Genomic DNA, 16,417 nt, shown 5'->3' with positions numbered 1-16,417 from the left:
CATAAATCTCTGCTGGTTGAGAAGTAGAAAGATACTTAATAGAAGGATAATTGAAGAATTTTTTTCCTTCCCCCCTAAACTTAGTTTGGCCAGTGTCAATAGGAATTATTTTACTCCCAATCCAGGGCAGGGCCAGCTTCTCTGGTGTTACTAAAGGACATTCCAGTGACTGGCACTAGATTTGGCACTACTTCTCCTCTGCCTTCTGAAATTCCCAACAGAGAACTTGTCTTGGAGATCAAGGTAACAGTAGCTCCAGAAGCAGCTATTACAATGCACAGTGATAATTGGGAGTTAGTACCCATTAGTGGCTTGCCTGGTGGCTCAGAGGTAAAGAACCCCCCTGCCAATGAAGGAGACGCAGGTTCGATCTCTGGGTCAGCAAGATCCCCTGGAGAAGGAAGTGGAAACCCACTCCAGTATTCTTGCCTGGGAAAGCCATGGACAGAGGAGCCTGGCAGGCTACAGTCCATGCGGTCTCAAGAGTCAGACACAACCTAGCGACTAAACACTACCCATTAGCACCACCAAACAGATTGATTTAATAAATTAGATATAATGCTTTAAGACTACGGACTTTGGAATCTTAAAAAAGTCAAATCAAGAAGGAACTTTAGAAGACATCTAGTGTGGGTCTCACTCTGTATTTGAGGAACTTAAGGCCCAGAAAAGTAAAGTGGCTTATTCAAGGTAACTAGCAAATCAATGGCAAAGTTGGAGCTGGAACCTAGGTTTCTCTGGGTAATTGTTTCTAGAATCATTGAGTCTAAACCTCTTATTTATGAATGAGGGCACCAAGTTCTACATGTGAGAAGAAGATACCAACCAAATGTGAGAAGCCTGGATACCAACAAAATTCCCCAAAGTCCCATTCAATGGTCTTTATATCAAATTTTCCCTTTCTTCACATCTCCAGGGCTAAAAGAAGATGGAGATGATGAAGTAAAGAGTAGATGACTAATTTGCTTTTTGGCACATATTCTGTTGATCCATGAGCAAGCATTGAGAGCCTTCTAGGTGTACAAACACTTCAGCCACTTTGGGTAGAAAATAATGAGCAAGGCAAGGGAAATAGAAGGTGAGTTTATCCTAAAAGTAGGGTAGCAGATGTGAAAGGATTGGACCCAGTGATGATTCTTGCAAAGAAGCCTAGAAAAGATGATACAAAGTCCCAGAGCACGGCCTCTTCTTGCCTCTTCTCTCTCTCCTTAATCAGTGACCTTCCCTATTCCCTCCCCAAGAGAGAATAGAACTCAGATTAGCTATCCTAGCCTTGGCGCTCCTCCCTGGAGGGTGGTTGAAGAATAGATGATATGGTTGGCAAACAGGGCTGTGAGAAGCCTAAGTTCCCTTTGGCCTTCTCTTCTTATTTAGGAACCTGAGAAGAATCTTTGGGGAGCATCAGTTGTGCACCAGTTGTGTGTGTAGATGTTGTGTTATCCTGCTGGTTCTTAGAACAATCTCCAGAGGTAGAAATGATCATCCCTAATGTACAAGAGAGGATGGTTGAAGCCAGAGAGGTTAATTTTCTTGCCTGACTTAGATTCACACCTTTCTGGGTGCAAAGCCTAGCTCTGACCAGTTGACCTCAAGCCTTCTTCATGTCACCCAGTAACTTGACAGGATGCAAATCTTTTCATGGTTCAACCTCTTAGCTCTTTTTTCCTACTTGCCTTCTCTGAAGACATCTCTCATAATCTGAGTTATACAAAGCACACTATTTCTCTCTCTTAGTCTCCTTCTCATCCATATGGAGCTAAGCTGCCTGTGAAATTTATAGCTCCTCACACCTGGATCAGGTGAAGGTTGTGGATGAGATCGAGGCCAACTTCCCGGAGTGGAGGAGTGGGGCTGGAAGGTCACATCTGGGAGACAGTTTGCCCCACTGACCGTGGACTGCTCCTTGCAGGTCTGGAGTGCAGCTTTGACTTCCCCTGTGAGCTGGAGTATTCCCCTCCACTGCACAACCTCGGGAACCAGAGCTGGTCCTGGCGCCATGTTTCTTCTGAGGAGGCCTCTCAGATGGACCTGTTGGATGGGCCTGAGGCGGAGCATTCCAAGGAAATGCCCAGAGGTAAGGATAGAGGACACTGCAAAGTGTCCTGAGTGGTCCAGGATGTGGATGGGATGTCTATTTCTGTTTGAAATTTGTGAATTTTCCATCCCTGTTCTATCCTGTTTCCTTTGAAACCTGTTTTTAATATCTGTGCCTTTCCATGCCTTGGACTATACAAGGGAGAGGAGGCTACAAGTTCAATTTCAAGATCAATCCAACCCTTTGGAACAGGGCTCAAGGAAGCTCATGAGGACTGAAAACTAGTAACTAATGCTCCCAGGCTTCCCCCTCAGCCTGGAGCCCTGAACTGTGAGGCCTCTTTCTTTTATTCACACTCTCCCAGGATGACCTTTTCTATTTTTATGACACTTCTGACATTTCTTGACTTTGATTTGTATTTAAAGCTGCTTTCACCTGGATACTGATGTGTAATGTGTGTGTGTGTAAGTGAGTGGCTCTTACCCAAAAGTGCATCCAAATCTTCTGGAGAACTTATAAAAATACTGTCTAAATGCTATAACCTAAGATTCTGATTCAGTAGATGTGAAGTAGAGCCTAGGAATCTGTAGATTTTCAAACTTTATTGTAAAATCAAGCATGTACAAAAAAGTAGACATAAAATATATGTGTGGATTAAAGATTACAATATAATCAGTACTTGTATTCTCATCACCAAGTGTAAGAATTTGAATGTGGTCAGTTCCTTTACAACCTTTTCTTCTCCCACCTAGATAAAAAAAAATCTCTCCTTTTCCCCAGAGGTAACCATTACGCCACACTTTGTGTTTAATCATGCATTTCCTTTTCTCTATGGCCTTACCCCTTATGTATATAGCCTCAAACAACATATTGATTAGATTTGCAACCTGTTGGATAAATGGAATAGTGTTTTGTGATTTGCCCATTTTAATACATATAGCTGTGGTTCATTTTGTATTGGATCCATAACATGAAAATACCACAGTTTGTCTCTTCCACTGTTATTAGATATTTGGGTTGTTTCTGAGTTTATGCTATTACCAACAGCACCACTACGTGCCTCTTGGAGTGTGTGCATGTCCAAGGGTTTCCCTAGAGCATAGAACTTGGGGTGGAATTTCTGAGTCACATGGTTCACCTTCCATTTCAATACATGATCCAATGTATTTTCCAAAGTTGTGGCACCAACTTATATTCCCTTTAGTGATGTATTAGTACATCCAGGATTCTACGTCTTTACCAGTATTGGGTTTTGCCAGGCTTTGTCATTTTTGTTCATCTGGCAGATGAAATACAGTATGTCACTGCAACTTTGATTTCCATGGGGCTCTTATTTTATGATTGTATAAGTTTCTCAGGTGATTCTTAGGTTTCTTGTACTATTGATGTGGACCCTTTTTCAAGCTTACTCACATTCAGCCACTGCTAGTGATGTCTCTGGATCCCAGTGCCTAACCTGTTGAAACAGTCCTGTGTATACATGCATTTTTGATCATAGGTTTTTTATTTGATAACTGTTGAATTATGATCAAAGTTGACTGAGATGAGGAGAGAAGGGCAAGTGGCAATTATCCGCAGATATGGTGGTGTCAGACTTTATAACTTTGAAAATCAATGCTTTTTACATTTTTAAACAGTTTTAAAGCAGTGCCAATAGATTGTGTTTTGCCACACTCTGACCTATTTCTCCTCCCCTATGCTCTGTCTTATGATTTTTAGCATCTGCATGTTATGCTGAGTATCGTGAAAGGGGGGAAAAAAGGAAGGAGAGGAGGGGAGGAAGAAATACTGACTTTGCAGTGGTCCTGAAAGTGGATATATATTGAGGGCTTTATGTTTCTAAAAAGCTAGATCCCAAGGCCAGGACATGCACTAAATGTGAACTTTCCCATTGTATGAATCACTCAGTTCAGTCCAGTTCAGTTGCTCAGTCGTGTCCAACTCTACAAACCCAGGGACTGCAGCATGCTAGGCTCCCTGTCATCACCAACTCCTGGAGCTTGCTAAACTCATGCCCATCGAGTCGGTGATGCCATCCAACCATCTGCTCCTCTGCTGTCCCCTTCTCCTGCCTTCAGTCTTTCCCAGCATCAGGGTCTTTTCCAATAAGTGAGTTCTTCACATTGAGTAGCCAGTGTATTGGAGCTTCAGCTTCAGCATCAGTCCTTCCAATGAATATTCAGGATTGATTTCCTTTAGGATTGACTGGTTGGATCTCCTTGCAGTCCAAGGGACTCTCAAGAGTCTTTTCCAACACCACCGCTCAAAAGCATCAATCCTTTGCCATTCAGCTTTCTTTCAGGATCAGTCAGGATTTGAATATCCACTTTTTAGCAAGTGTTGCCAACTTTCATCTCTCTAATTTCATCTCTCTTTCATTGCTCTTCCTAGTGTGGTAGGATCTCACATCTCTGAAGATACTGATGGAACAACCGTGACAAAAGCTTCTGTGGATGCACCAGTTTACTTTATCAAGTTTTTTAGTGAACAAACACATCCAAATGTAATCTGGGGGACTCTCACCGTTGTCAGATACTTGTGTTTATTTTTCCTGAGGTCTAGTAGAGGGATCTGTACTCTGTCTTGATCAGTCTTAGAAACAAAAGACCAGCCTCCCAGCTTTTGCAGGGCTGCCTCTGGCCTCTGGAAGGTCACTGAGAGGTGCTCAAAATTTCAAGTAATGGACCACCTGTTGTTTTTGAAGTCAATCGATTACACTGCTGCCTGTTTGTTCCCTGAAGTAGGGTTGCTTCTCGTGATGCATTAGTCCCTTGACCTTCAGGAAAAGAGTAGAAGAAGGTAAGGGAAGAGAAAATGACATGTCCAGTCCAGACAGGAGCAGAGCAAGGACCTAACTCTCAGCTGTTTAGAAGCTTATTTCTCTGTCATTTGGACAGAAAGAATTGCTGTTGATGGAGATAAGGGGTGATGGAGTACCCTTCAATAGAGGGTTTTCCACTCCCCGCCTCCCCCGCCTTTTTTTTTAACTCAACATTTATTGGTTGGATGGTATTTAGACTCTATTGCAATATTTCTTGTCAGGGAATATAGAGGGGCCAGAGAAGGTGGTGAGATAATACCAATCATAGATAATGAACTGTAGGAGTATAAATTCTGAATGATTTTAATTTATGGCCCCTGTAGCTGAGAATAATAAGGGAGATACAATGCAGAGCAGCAAGATAATAAAAAGTGATGATCTTGATGGAACATAATATTATAAATTAATAAAATCTTGAGGAATCATCAGGTTGAGGCGTTCTATGACTTTTTAAGAAGTGCCAGGGGCATGTTCAATGTCTTCTCCTTCCGGTATTTTGGAATGCAGTCAAGGGAACATATTTTTCTTCTTCAGCAAGATAAGATTTTGATCTCTAGCAAAATCCTAGCTTTAAAATGGGAAGCAGATTAGCAGTCCCCCTCCCAAACGCCTCCCCAACCCTTCACGCAGATGCACACACAGTAAGACCAGGAGTTGACTCAGCTGGGAGGGGCTAACATTCTTCCTGTATCAACTGAATTCTCGTCCAGGGCACTGATTCTCAGGTTTTTGCTTTGTTTTGTGTGGGGGCCTGAATGAAACTCTGCTCCTGAGATTTTTCTGTTTATCTGGGTGGCATAATAGTTTTCAAAGAGGTTGAGAAATACTGTTCTGGAGCTCTGAAATGCCTAGCGAAGCTGCCACGGGTGATAGGAGACCACAGTGGTAGAGTGGGGTCATTTAGTCTAGGTTCACTCCTGTTTTACCCTTTTGTGTTAGTTTCTTGTAGCTGTTGCAACAAGTAAACACAAACTGGGTGACATAAAACAACAGAAATTAATGTTTTCTCAGTTCTGGAAGCCAGCAGTCTGAAATCAAAGTGATGGCATGGTTGACACCTTCTGGAGGCTCTGCAGGAGAATCCCTCCCATGCCTCTTTCCTAGCTTCTTGTGATCAGTAATTGCTCCCCTCACTTCATCTGTATAGCAGTCTTTAGCAAAGACCTCTGGTTTTAGCAGTTTGTTGAAGCTGGGAGAATAGTCAAGAGAGATAGGCAAACTGGAATAGAAGAAGAATGTAATTGGAATCACACACATACACTCCAGAACAGAACGATGTTTCTTTTCACGTGTGTCAAATGGGGTGGTCCAAACTGGGACTGTCTATGTCAAGTGGTTCCCAGAATCTCCCTACCTGTTCTGTTCCCTTTGTCTACTATGGAGCTTCTGTTTCAAGGCAGTGGTTCCTAAACTTCATTTTATTGTATTCCTCACTAGTAAAATATTTCTGAGCACTCTTGCTATGTGTGTATTTATCAATTATATGCATATATATTTTTTCTAGCTATATAATATTATTGGTAAAGCTTATTTTGCTTCTTACTTCTTTATTTTTTTTATTTTACTTTACAATACTGTATTGTTTTTGCCATACATGAATCCGCCACGGGTGTACATGTGTTCCCCATCCTGAGCCCCCTCCTACCTCCCTCCCCATACCATCTCTCTGGGTCATCCCAGTGCACCAGCCCCAAGCATCCTGTATCCTGCATTGAACCTAGACTGACGATTCGTTTCTTACATGATATTATATATGTTTCAATGCCATTCTCCCAAATCATCCCACCCTCTCCCTCTCCCACAGAGTCCAAAAGACTGTTCTATACATCTGTGTCTCTTTTGCTATCTCACATACAGGGTTATCATTACCATCTTTCTAAATTCCATATATGTGTGTTAGTATACTGTATTGGTGTTTTTCTTTCTGGCTTACTTCACTCTGTATAATAGGCTCCAGTTTTATCCACCTCATTAGAACTGATTCCAATGTATTCTTTTTAATGGCTGAGTAATACTCCCTTGTGTATATGTACCACAGCTTTCTTATCCATTCATCTGCTGATGTGCATCTAGGTTGCTTCCATGTCCTGGCTATTATAAGCAGTGCTGTGATGAACATTGGGGTACACATGTCTCTTTCAATTCTGGTTTCCTTGGTGTGTATGCCCAGCAGTGGGATTGCTGGGTCATAAGGCAGTTCTATTTCCATTTTTTAAAGGAATCTCCACACTGTTCTCCATAGTGGCTGTACTAGTTTGCATTCCCACCTTCAGTGTAAGAGGGTTCCCTTTTCTCTGCACCCTCTCCAGCATTTATTGCTTATAGACTTTTGGATCACAGCCATTCTGACTGGTTCTTACTTCTTTAAAATAAATGTAATCATGCACATACTTTGGAGCCTCTGCAGGACATGTGTCCTCTATAAATGGAACTGAACTTCAGGATTTGCTAAGACGTGTCACCCAGCCCCAGAGTCACTGATGAATCTGTCCCTTTCCAGTCCTTTAGGAAGTTGCCTGGGCAGATTTCTCCCTGTCTGTTCACTTCCCATCTCCTGAGCTATGCTGCCTGGGTACTCTCCATCAAGAAGGCCTTACAGATAGGGTTAGCTCTTGTGGTCTCTCTGAGTTTCAAAGACCATTTAGTCTCTTTTTTCAGAATTAATATGGTTTGAGGAGGAAGAAATCACTTCCTGTCTAAATACTATTAACATACTAACTCACCCTCAAGAATAAAAAAATATTTTTCTCTAAGATTACCTGACAGACCTGAGGGACAGGGTTGCAACCAAATATTTTCTACCAGCTTATCTAAAAAGGTATCTTGGCAGTGAAAAACTAGAATTCATTTAAGTGCTCACACAATAAGGATTTAGTTAAATAAAATATTATTGTTTTTTAATTGCTAAGTCATATCTGACTCTCACAACCACATGGACTGTAGCTTTCCAGACTCCTCTGTCCATGAGATTTCCCAGGCAAGAATATTGGAATGGGTTGCTAGTTCCTTCTCCAAGGGCTCTTCCCAATCCAGGGGTCAAACCTGAGTCTCCTGCATTGCAGGCAGTATACTTAAATATACAGCCATTATATGTATGCCATGTAAAGACAATAACATGGGGAAGTATTTAAGGCCTATTACTAGATTTTTTCAAAAGATTAAACAATGTATGTTACTTAAATTGTTTTGTAAAAGAGAAAAATGTATATGTATGTAAAAAAAGTCTATAAGGAAATATACTAACATGGTAGCAGAAATTATTCTAGATGACTCAGTTTTCAGTGATTTTTATTTTCTTCTGTGTACTCTTAGTATTTTCAAATTTGAGTCCATTATTATGTATTACTTTTATAATAAGATAAAGCATCATTATTTTTTAATATAAGGGGATAAAAATTCTCATTTGAAGGTATGTCTTATTGAATTATTTTAGACTTTCCTGGGGAAGGGAACATATTAGGTATTTTCTGCCACAACAACCACGAAAAAAGCCTGTGGTACTGGCTGGAGTGAGAAACAAATGGGCAAGCGTGCCTTCCTGGGTATGGTACAGGGCACCAACACTTCACTTCAGCTCACAAATCCAGAGCACCCCTGCTGGACCCTATTTGTGCTTGATTTATGCTTGGAGGGTTACAAAAGGTAATCACTTGTGCATAAGGTTCAGGAATCCACCCAGGGACTAAGGGCAGCACGTAAGTATGAATGACGTCAACACATTTCAATTCAATTCACATTCGTATTTCAATTCAATCTTTGCCCGTTCAGATGTATCAGAAGGATTTTGGGTGGTTGTGCCGTTTGTGTGTGTGTGTGTGTGTTTGTTGTTTTTTTAATTGAAGAATAATTGCTTTACAATGTTGTGTTGACTACTGCCATCGATGGAGAAGAGGGAAACCTGTCGCAATGTAAATTGATACACCCACTGTGGAGAACAGTGCAGCGGATTCCTTTCATTTTTTTTTAATGGGATTTTAAACTTTACTTTTAATTAATTTATTTATTTGTTTTTATCTGTGCTGGGCCTTCATTGCTGTGTGTGGGCTTTCTCTTATTGCAGTGAATGGGGGATACTCTTTAGTTGCAGTATGCAAATTTCTCTTGTTGTGATGCATGGCTCTAGAGTACACAGTTCAGTAGTTGTGGCATACAGGCTTGGTTGCCCTACAGTATGTGGAACCTTCCTGGACCAGGGATTGAACCCATGTCCTCTACACTGGCTGGCAGACTCCTGTCCATGGGACTATCAGAGAATTCTCATGTGTTACATTTGAACACACTTCTCATCATACTAAAGTCAGTGGTGTTGTTTGTGGCCTCTTACCCCTGCCCTTCCCCTGGAACTCACCATGAGAGGCCACATTGGTTCCCTGATTCTGCCTACAGAAATGTAACCCTCGTCTCCCGAGAAGTGAGGTCACCGAGCTGTGACTTGTGATTATTTCATCCTAATGAGATTCTGGTGCCAGCCTGGCAGCTGGAACTTGAGCTCCAGAGAAGAACTTGCCTTAATGAGTTGGCATGCTTTCAGGGTATCTAGTGAAGTATTTCTTGCCTCCTCATCAGTATAAGCCTCTTCCAGGGTGTTTCTTCTGCCATCTATGGGAAGCCTTCAGTGGCAAGGGATGAATTGTGGTTGTCTGGTGATGATTATGCCCTTCCTTAGCTGAATCTAACAGTCCTGCCCATGGAGCACGTGGAGTAAGAAAGGAGGACAAGAATTGGAGGGAAAAGGGACCTGGACTCTCATCGCAACTCTGCCATAAGGGATGTCACTTTACCTCTCTGGGCTGTAGGTTCCTCATTTGTAAGGTCAATGTCTTACACTAGATTACCACTAAGGCTCGTTCCCACTCTGATACATGACTGTGTGTAGGCATATCCGACACGAAGGACAGCCATGTACCTGACACAGAATCTGTGAGCCACAGAAATCCTTATCAGCCTCAACAGATATACCCACTCCCCAAGATTTAGCCATGACTTCTGGAATCTGGACCGTTTCACGGCTCAAGTCACTCTTCAGACCACAGCATCAAGATGGGGCACTGCCTCTGGAAACCTATATGGCACCCTGGATGGATGAAAGAAGAGCTCCTTGAGAGGCTAGGAAGCCTATGGGTTGGTGTGGCAGATAAAATGGAGGCCACCAAAAAAAGTCCTAACCCCCAGAATTTGTGAATATGTTGCCTTACATGGCAAAACTCAACATCAGAAAACCAAGATCATGGCATCTGGTCGCCTCACTTCATGGCAAATAGATGGGGAAACAGTGGAAAGAGTGACTGACTTTATTTTTTAGAGCTCCAAAATCACTGCCGATGGTGACTGCAGCCATGAAATTAAAAGACACTTGCTCCTTGGAAGAAAAGTTATGACCAACCACATGCTAGTAAAGTAATGCTCAAAATTCTCCAAGCCAGGCTTCAGCAGTACGTGAACTGTGAACTTCCAGATGTTCAAGCTGGTTTTAGAAAAGGCAGAGGAACCAGAGATCATATTGCCACATTCAGTGGATCATGGAAAAAGCAAGAGAGTTCCAGAAAAACATCTATTTCTGCTTAATTGACTGTGCCAAAGCCTTTGACTGTGTGGATCACAATAAACTGTGGAAAATTCTGAAAGAGATGGGAATACCAGACCACCTGACCTGCCTCTTGAGAACTCTGTATGCAGGTCAGGAAGCAACAGTTAGAACTGGACATGGAACAACAGACTGGTTCCAAATAGGAAAAGGAATACGTCAAGGCTGTATATTGTCACCCTGCTTATTTAACTTATATGCAGAGTACATCATGAGAAACGCTGGACTGGAAGAAACACAAGCTGGAATCAAGATTGCCAGGAGAAATATCAATAACCTAAGATACGCAGATGACACCACCCTTATGGCAGAAAGTGAAGAGGAGCTAAAAAGCCTCTTGATGAAAGTGAAAGAGGAGAGTAAAAAAGTTGGCTTAAAGCTCAACATTCAGAAAATGAAGATCATGGCACCTGGTCCCATCCCTTCATGGGAAATAGATGGAGAAACAGTAGAAACAGTGTCAGACTTTATGTTTTTGGGCTCCAAAATCACTGCAGATGGTGACTGCAGCCATGAAATAAAAAGATGCTTACTTCTTGGAAGAAAAGTTATGACCAACCTAGATAGCATATTCAAAAGCAGAGACATTACTTTGCCAACTAAGGTCCGTCTAGTCAAGGCTATGGTTTTTCCAGTGGTCATGTATGGATGTGAGAGTTGGACTGTGAAGAAGCCTGAGCACTGAAGAATTGATGCTTTTGAACTGTGGTGTTAGAGAAGACTCTTGAGAGTCCCTTGGACTGCAAGGAGATCCAACCAGTCCATTCTGAAGGAGATCAGCCCTGGGTTTTCTTTGGAAGGAATGATGCTAAAGCTGAAACTCCAGTACTTTGGCCACCTCATGTGAAGAGTTGACTCACTGGAAAAGACTCTGATGCTGGGAGGGATTGGGGACAGGAGGAGAAGGGGGCGACAGAGGATGAGATGGCTGGATGGCATCACTGACTTGATGGACGTGAGTCTGAGTCAACTCCAGGAGTTGGTGATAGACAGGGAGGCCTGGTGTGCTGCGATTCATGGGGTTGCAAAGAGTTGGACACGACTGAGTGACTGAACGAACTAATTAACTAGACAGCATATTAAAAAGCAGAGACATTACTTTGCCAGCAAAGGTCTGTCTAGTCAAAGCTATGGTTTTTCCAGTAGTCTTGTATGGATGTGAGAGTTGGAATATAAAGAAAGCTGAGTGCCAAAGAATTGATGCTTTTGAACTGTGATGTTGGAGAAGACTCTTGAGAGTCCCTTGGACTGCAAGGAGATCCAATCAGCCAATCCTAAAGGAAATCAGTCCTGAATATTCATTGGAAGGACTGATGCTGAAGGTGAAACTCCAATACTTTGGCCACCTGATGTGAAGAACTGACTCATTGGAAAAGACCCTGATGCTGGGAAAGATTGGAGGCAGGAGGAGAAGGGGACAACAGATGATGGGATAGTTGGATGGCAATGCTGACTGAATGAACATGAGTTTGAGTAAACTCTGGGAGTTGGTTATGGACAGGGAGGAATGGTGTGCTGCGATTCATGGGGTCACAAAGAGTTGGACATGACTGAGCGGCTGAACTGAACTGAACTGAACTGAACTGACATGGTAAAAGGGACTTCACAGGTGAGATAATCCTGGGTTTTCCAGATACATCTAATGGAATCACAAGGATCCCAGTGACTGAAAGAGGGAGACAGGAGAGCCAGAGTCAGAGGAAATGTGATGATGACTCCAGATGAATCAGAGAGAAACAGATTGAAGATCAGTTAATTACATGCTATTTGTATCATCACAGCACTGTTTATAATAGCCAGGACATGGAAACAACCTAGATGCCCATCAGCAGATGAATGGATAAGAAAGCTATGGTACATATACACAAGGGAGTATTACTTAGCCATTAAAAAGGATACATTTGAATCAGTTCTAATGAGGTGGATGAAACTGGAGCTGATTATACAGAGTGAAGTAAGCCAGAAAGAAAAACACCAATACAGTATACTAACACATATAAATGGAATTTAGAAACATGGTAATGATAACCCTGTATGTGAGACAGCAAAAGAGACACAGATGTATAGAACGGACTTTTGGACTCTGAGGGAGAGGGAGAGGGTGGGATGATGTGGGAGAATGGCATTGAAACATGTATAGTATCACGTAAGAAACGAATTGCCAGTCTATGTTCGATGCAGATACAGGATGCTTGGGGCTGGTGCACGGGGATGATCCAGAGAGATGATATGGGGTGGGAGGTGGGAGGGGGGTTCAGGATTGGGAACTCATGTACACCTGTGGCGGATTCATGTCAATGTATGGCAAAACCAATACAGTATTGTAAAGTAAAGTAAAAATAAAAATTTAAAAAATAAAAATAAATAAAATTCCATTTATTCTTTGAATTGTGTATTTCTTCACTAAATCAATAATTGGTAATTCCCTATTGTAATCTACAATGCAATGCACTGTAGACTGAAATCTAAGTCAAGAGAACATCCGAAATCATGGCGGTGGCCACAGTTCCGTGTAAAGTGGCAGCATGGCAGCTGATGGTGTTGAAGATGTAGGAAGAGGCTGTGAGAGAAGGAATGCAGGCCACTTCCAGAAGCCAGAAGGGGCAAGAAAAAGGATTCTTCCTCAACTTTCATCAAGAAGGAATACAGGCCCCAACTCATTTTAGGCTTCTGACCTCCTGAACTGTTCAATAATGAATCTATGTTGTTTTAAGCCATTGCATGCTTGCTAAGTCGCTTCAGTCATGTCCAACTTTTTGTAATCCTATAGACTGTAGCCCTCCAGGCTCTTCTGTCCATGGGGATTCTCCACGCAAGAATAGTGGAGTGGGTTGCTGTTTCCTTCTCTAAGGGATCTTCCCTCCCCAGGGACCGAACCCTCATCTCTTAACATCTCCTGCATTGGCAAGCTGGTTCTTTACCACTAGCACCACCTGAGAAGACCTTTAAACCATTAAGTTTCTGATAATTTGTAAGAGTAGCCATAAGACACTAATACTGCTAGTCCTGAGCAAGTCTGGAGGAAAACTGATGCTCTTTAAGGCCCTTTTCTAGAAAGGGCAGGGCTCAGAGGACTGACTAGGCCTCAGAGACACACTTCCTTATAGTTACTGTAGGTGTCCTTTGACTTATTGCTAGGAGGGCAGTCTGTAGATTTCCTCCTGCACGGGGAACAGGCAAACAGGACCAGAAATAGAACAGAAAGAGCAGCAGTAGGAACTGAAGCTAGAAGTATGCAGCTGCATCTGAGGGTCTGGCTCCTGTGGATAAGGAGGACAGAAAGCACCCAACAGGGCGGTCTGGAGAGGATCATTGCTCAAAATGGGGGAGCTTGGGTGAGGCGACGTCACCTGTGGAAGGAAGCTGTGATGCTGCCCAGGACAGTATCTATGAAGTTCTTGTCAAAGGTGGCTGGATGATGCAGTGAAAGTACACGTACAGGGCCTGTGGTGAGTGGCTGCCTGTCAGGCCCAGCAAGTCAAACTGGAAAGAGCTATAGTCTGTGAAGTGTTTTTCTATTCATGATCACCTTTGATTCTCATAAAACAACAGACAGATAGTGTTAGTGTACCTAATGTGTAGGTTGGTAAACTAAGGCTAACCAGTAGGCTTTGAAAAGAGGAAGCTGGGTCTTTCTCATTCATTATGATGTCCCACGTTTACTCAGAGGAGACTGATCTTGCATTGTGATGTCCCAGAAGCCTGGCCCAATGCCCAGTATAAAATAGACATTCACTAAATATTTATTGACCCACAGATGGAAGCTTAGAGAGATGAAGTAAGTTACTCATCTATAGAGTCTACAAAGCTGGAATGTGAGAGTCAAATCTTGAATTCTAGTTTTTGAATAACAAATTTTATGTTCTTTCCATTACATCAAACTCGTGAAACACAGTGTTTCCCAGGCTTCTCCTACATAAGACTCATTAGATGTCTGGCAGTATTCAGAAATTCAGGGCATCGTCCTCACACCAGTAGTGCTGGGGGACTCCTTCTGTTCGATAACACAACCGAATTATATCCACTGTGGTACCTGTGGGGCTTCCCTGGTGGCTGAGATGGGAAAGAATCTGCCTGTAATGCAGAAAAAGCCAGAGACCTGGGTTCAAACCCTGGGTCGGGAAGATCCCCTGGCATCTGTGAAGGGCAATGTCTTCAGATGGAGCCTGGGAAGCCTACTCTCACCCATGTCTTCTCGGCAGATGGCAAGGTCAAGGAGTGCTTCCTAAGGCAGCCACAGCATGAAGCTTGCCATCTGGGCTACATAGTAAGGCGGTTGGTGTGGAGTCAGGTTATTGAGACTCGGATCGCCCTTCTAAAAATATAGGGAGCACTGTTCTGAGAGTCGGGAGTGGTGCCCATGTGAGCCCAGGCCTCAGTTTTTCAGTTGGTAAATTGAGTGGATAGGGACCAGATGGGCTCCAAGAGTATGTGAAGTTGTCTTTCTGATTTCCTACTTCCTCTTATTAATACCTTTTATTACTGTTATCTGGATTTTTTAGCCTCACTGATTTCTATATATCAAATGGTTCAGATAAGACACATCTTAAAGAAATATGGGTTCTGTTTAAGAAAAGCTATGAACCGCTCAGAATTTATGTTTGAAGAGCATTGAGGGAAAGCCAGGACCTTGCAAAGAGGAATAAAATAAAATTCTCTTGAGTGGAGATAAGTACAGTGTAATTCTCCTTAGAGTGGAAAGATAATCTTTACTCATTTAAGATGGAGAAAGACTGGTCTGATATAAGTTGAAGAGAGATCTGGGGGTCATTTTACTTCTGTGGTTTTTTTTTTTCCTGACTTGTTATAAAAATGAGTGGAAATAGTGCACAAGAGGCCACTCTGTAAACAGGGAAACGGCGTAGTAGAGTAACACGAGGCCCAGCCTGATGGTGGACTTCCCAGCCATAGCCGTCTGAAGCAGGGGCTGCTGCTCTGGCTTCATTTAAGAATCCTGACCCTCTGGGACTTCCCTAGTGGTCCAGTGATTGAGACTCTGCGCTCTGAAGGCAGAGGCCCTGGTTTAATCCCTTGTCAGGGAACTAGATCCCACTTGCCTCAACTAAGGGTTAGCATGCCACAACAAAAGATCCTGCATCCCACAAGGAAGAACAAAAATCCCATGTGTCACAACTAAGACCCTGTGCGACCAAATACACAACTATTTAAAAATAAATATTTTTTTAAAAAACTTCAAAAATAAGCAGTCTTGACCCTAAAAGACAGGAGGCTTACTTGGCCCAGGTATCCATGCATAACATATTTAGGACTTTTGGGATATGACAAAAGAATTTCCTGAGAAGAATTGAGCACATTTACATGTGGAAATACATCAGGTTCTAGAAATTGCATGGGGGTTCAGATCCAGGGTCCAGCTCTCCCGTTGGACCTTTTACCTGGTGCTATCGTGGTAGTCTAGTTTTTCTTACCTAAAGCATTATGATCAATTTTGACTCTTTCCAATTCTTGCTTTATAATTCTTAGTACTATTTGCTAGTCATACTTAATAAAAACACATTATTGGATATCAGGTCTTAGTTAATTTTTATGGAAGCTGTTATTATTTGGAAGTATGCTGGATTTACTCGATTTACTAGGCTTACTTTTAATGAAACTGGCTGCATACATGGTGTGGAAGCTCCTTGTGTCTTTGCTGTGGTACTCTGACCTGAACTTGTATTCTCTTCAGCAACTGTCTTCTCTCTGATATGTTGGTATGCCTTCACCAGGAAGCATCGGACAAAGTAATAACAGATATTATGCTGGCAATAAGGAATTATTTATTTATTCCTCGTAAATAAAACAAGAATGGTCTACAATGAGAATGTCTCAAATAAGAGTGGCCTGTTTATTCTGAAGTAGATAGAAATTAAATTCACTTTTGTAGCAATGGCATAGAATGCTCCTGTTTAATATCTTCACCTTCAATATTGCTTGTGCTACACAAATAGAAAATATTGTTCGAGTATCATTCCTC

General features: G+C 42.3%; 1 protein-coding gene across 1 annotated transcript in view; it reads left to right on the top strand.

Annotated features, from left to right (window-relative positions):
* ALK (ALK receptor tyrosine kinase) overlaps positions 1 to 16,417 on the top strand; it is a 742,529-nt gene that overhangs the window by 252,684 nt on the left and 473,428 nt on the right. The window contains exon 3 of the mRNA XM_069582903.1: positions 1,910 to 2,074. Coding sequence (XP_069439004.1) covers positions 1,910 to 2,074 — 165 coding nt within the window. The remainder of the gene's footprint in view (positions 1 to 1,909; positions 2,075 to 16,417) is intronic.

Source organism: Ovis canadensis, chromosome 3 (genome assembly GCF_042477335.2).
Source record: "Ovis canadensis isolate MfBH-ARS-UI-01 breed Bighorn chromosome 3, ARS-UI_OviCan_v2, whole genome shotgun sequence".
In the NCBI taxonomy this organism is placed as follows: domain Eukaryota; kingdom Metazoa; phylum Chordata; class Mammalia; order Artiodactyla; family Bovidae; genus Ovis; species Ovis canadensis.
The sequence above is the reverse complement of the archived record's forward strand: the minus strand, read 5'-3'. Positions and strand labels throughout refer to the sequence as shown.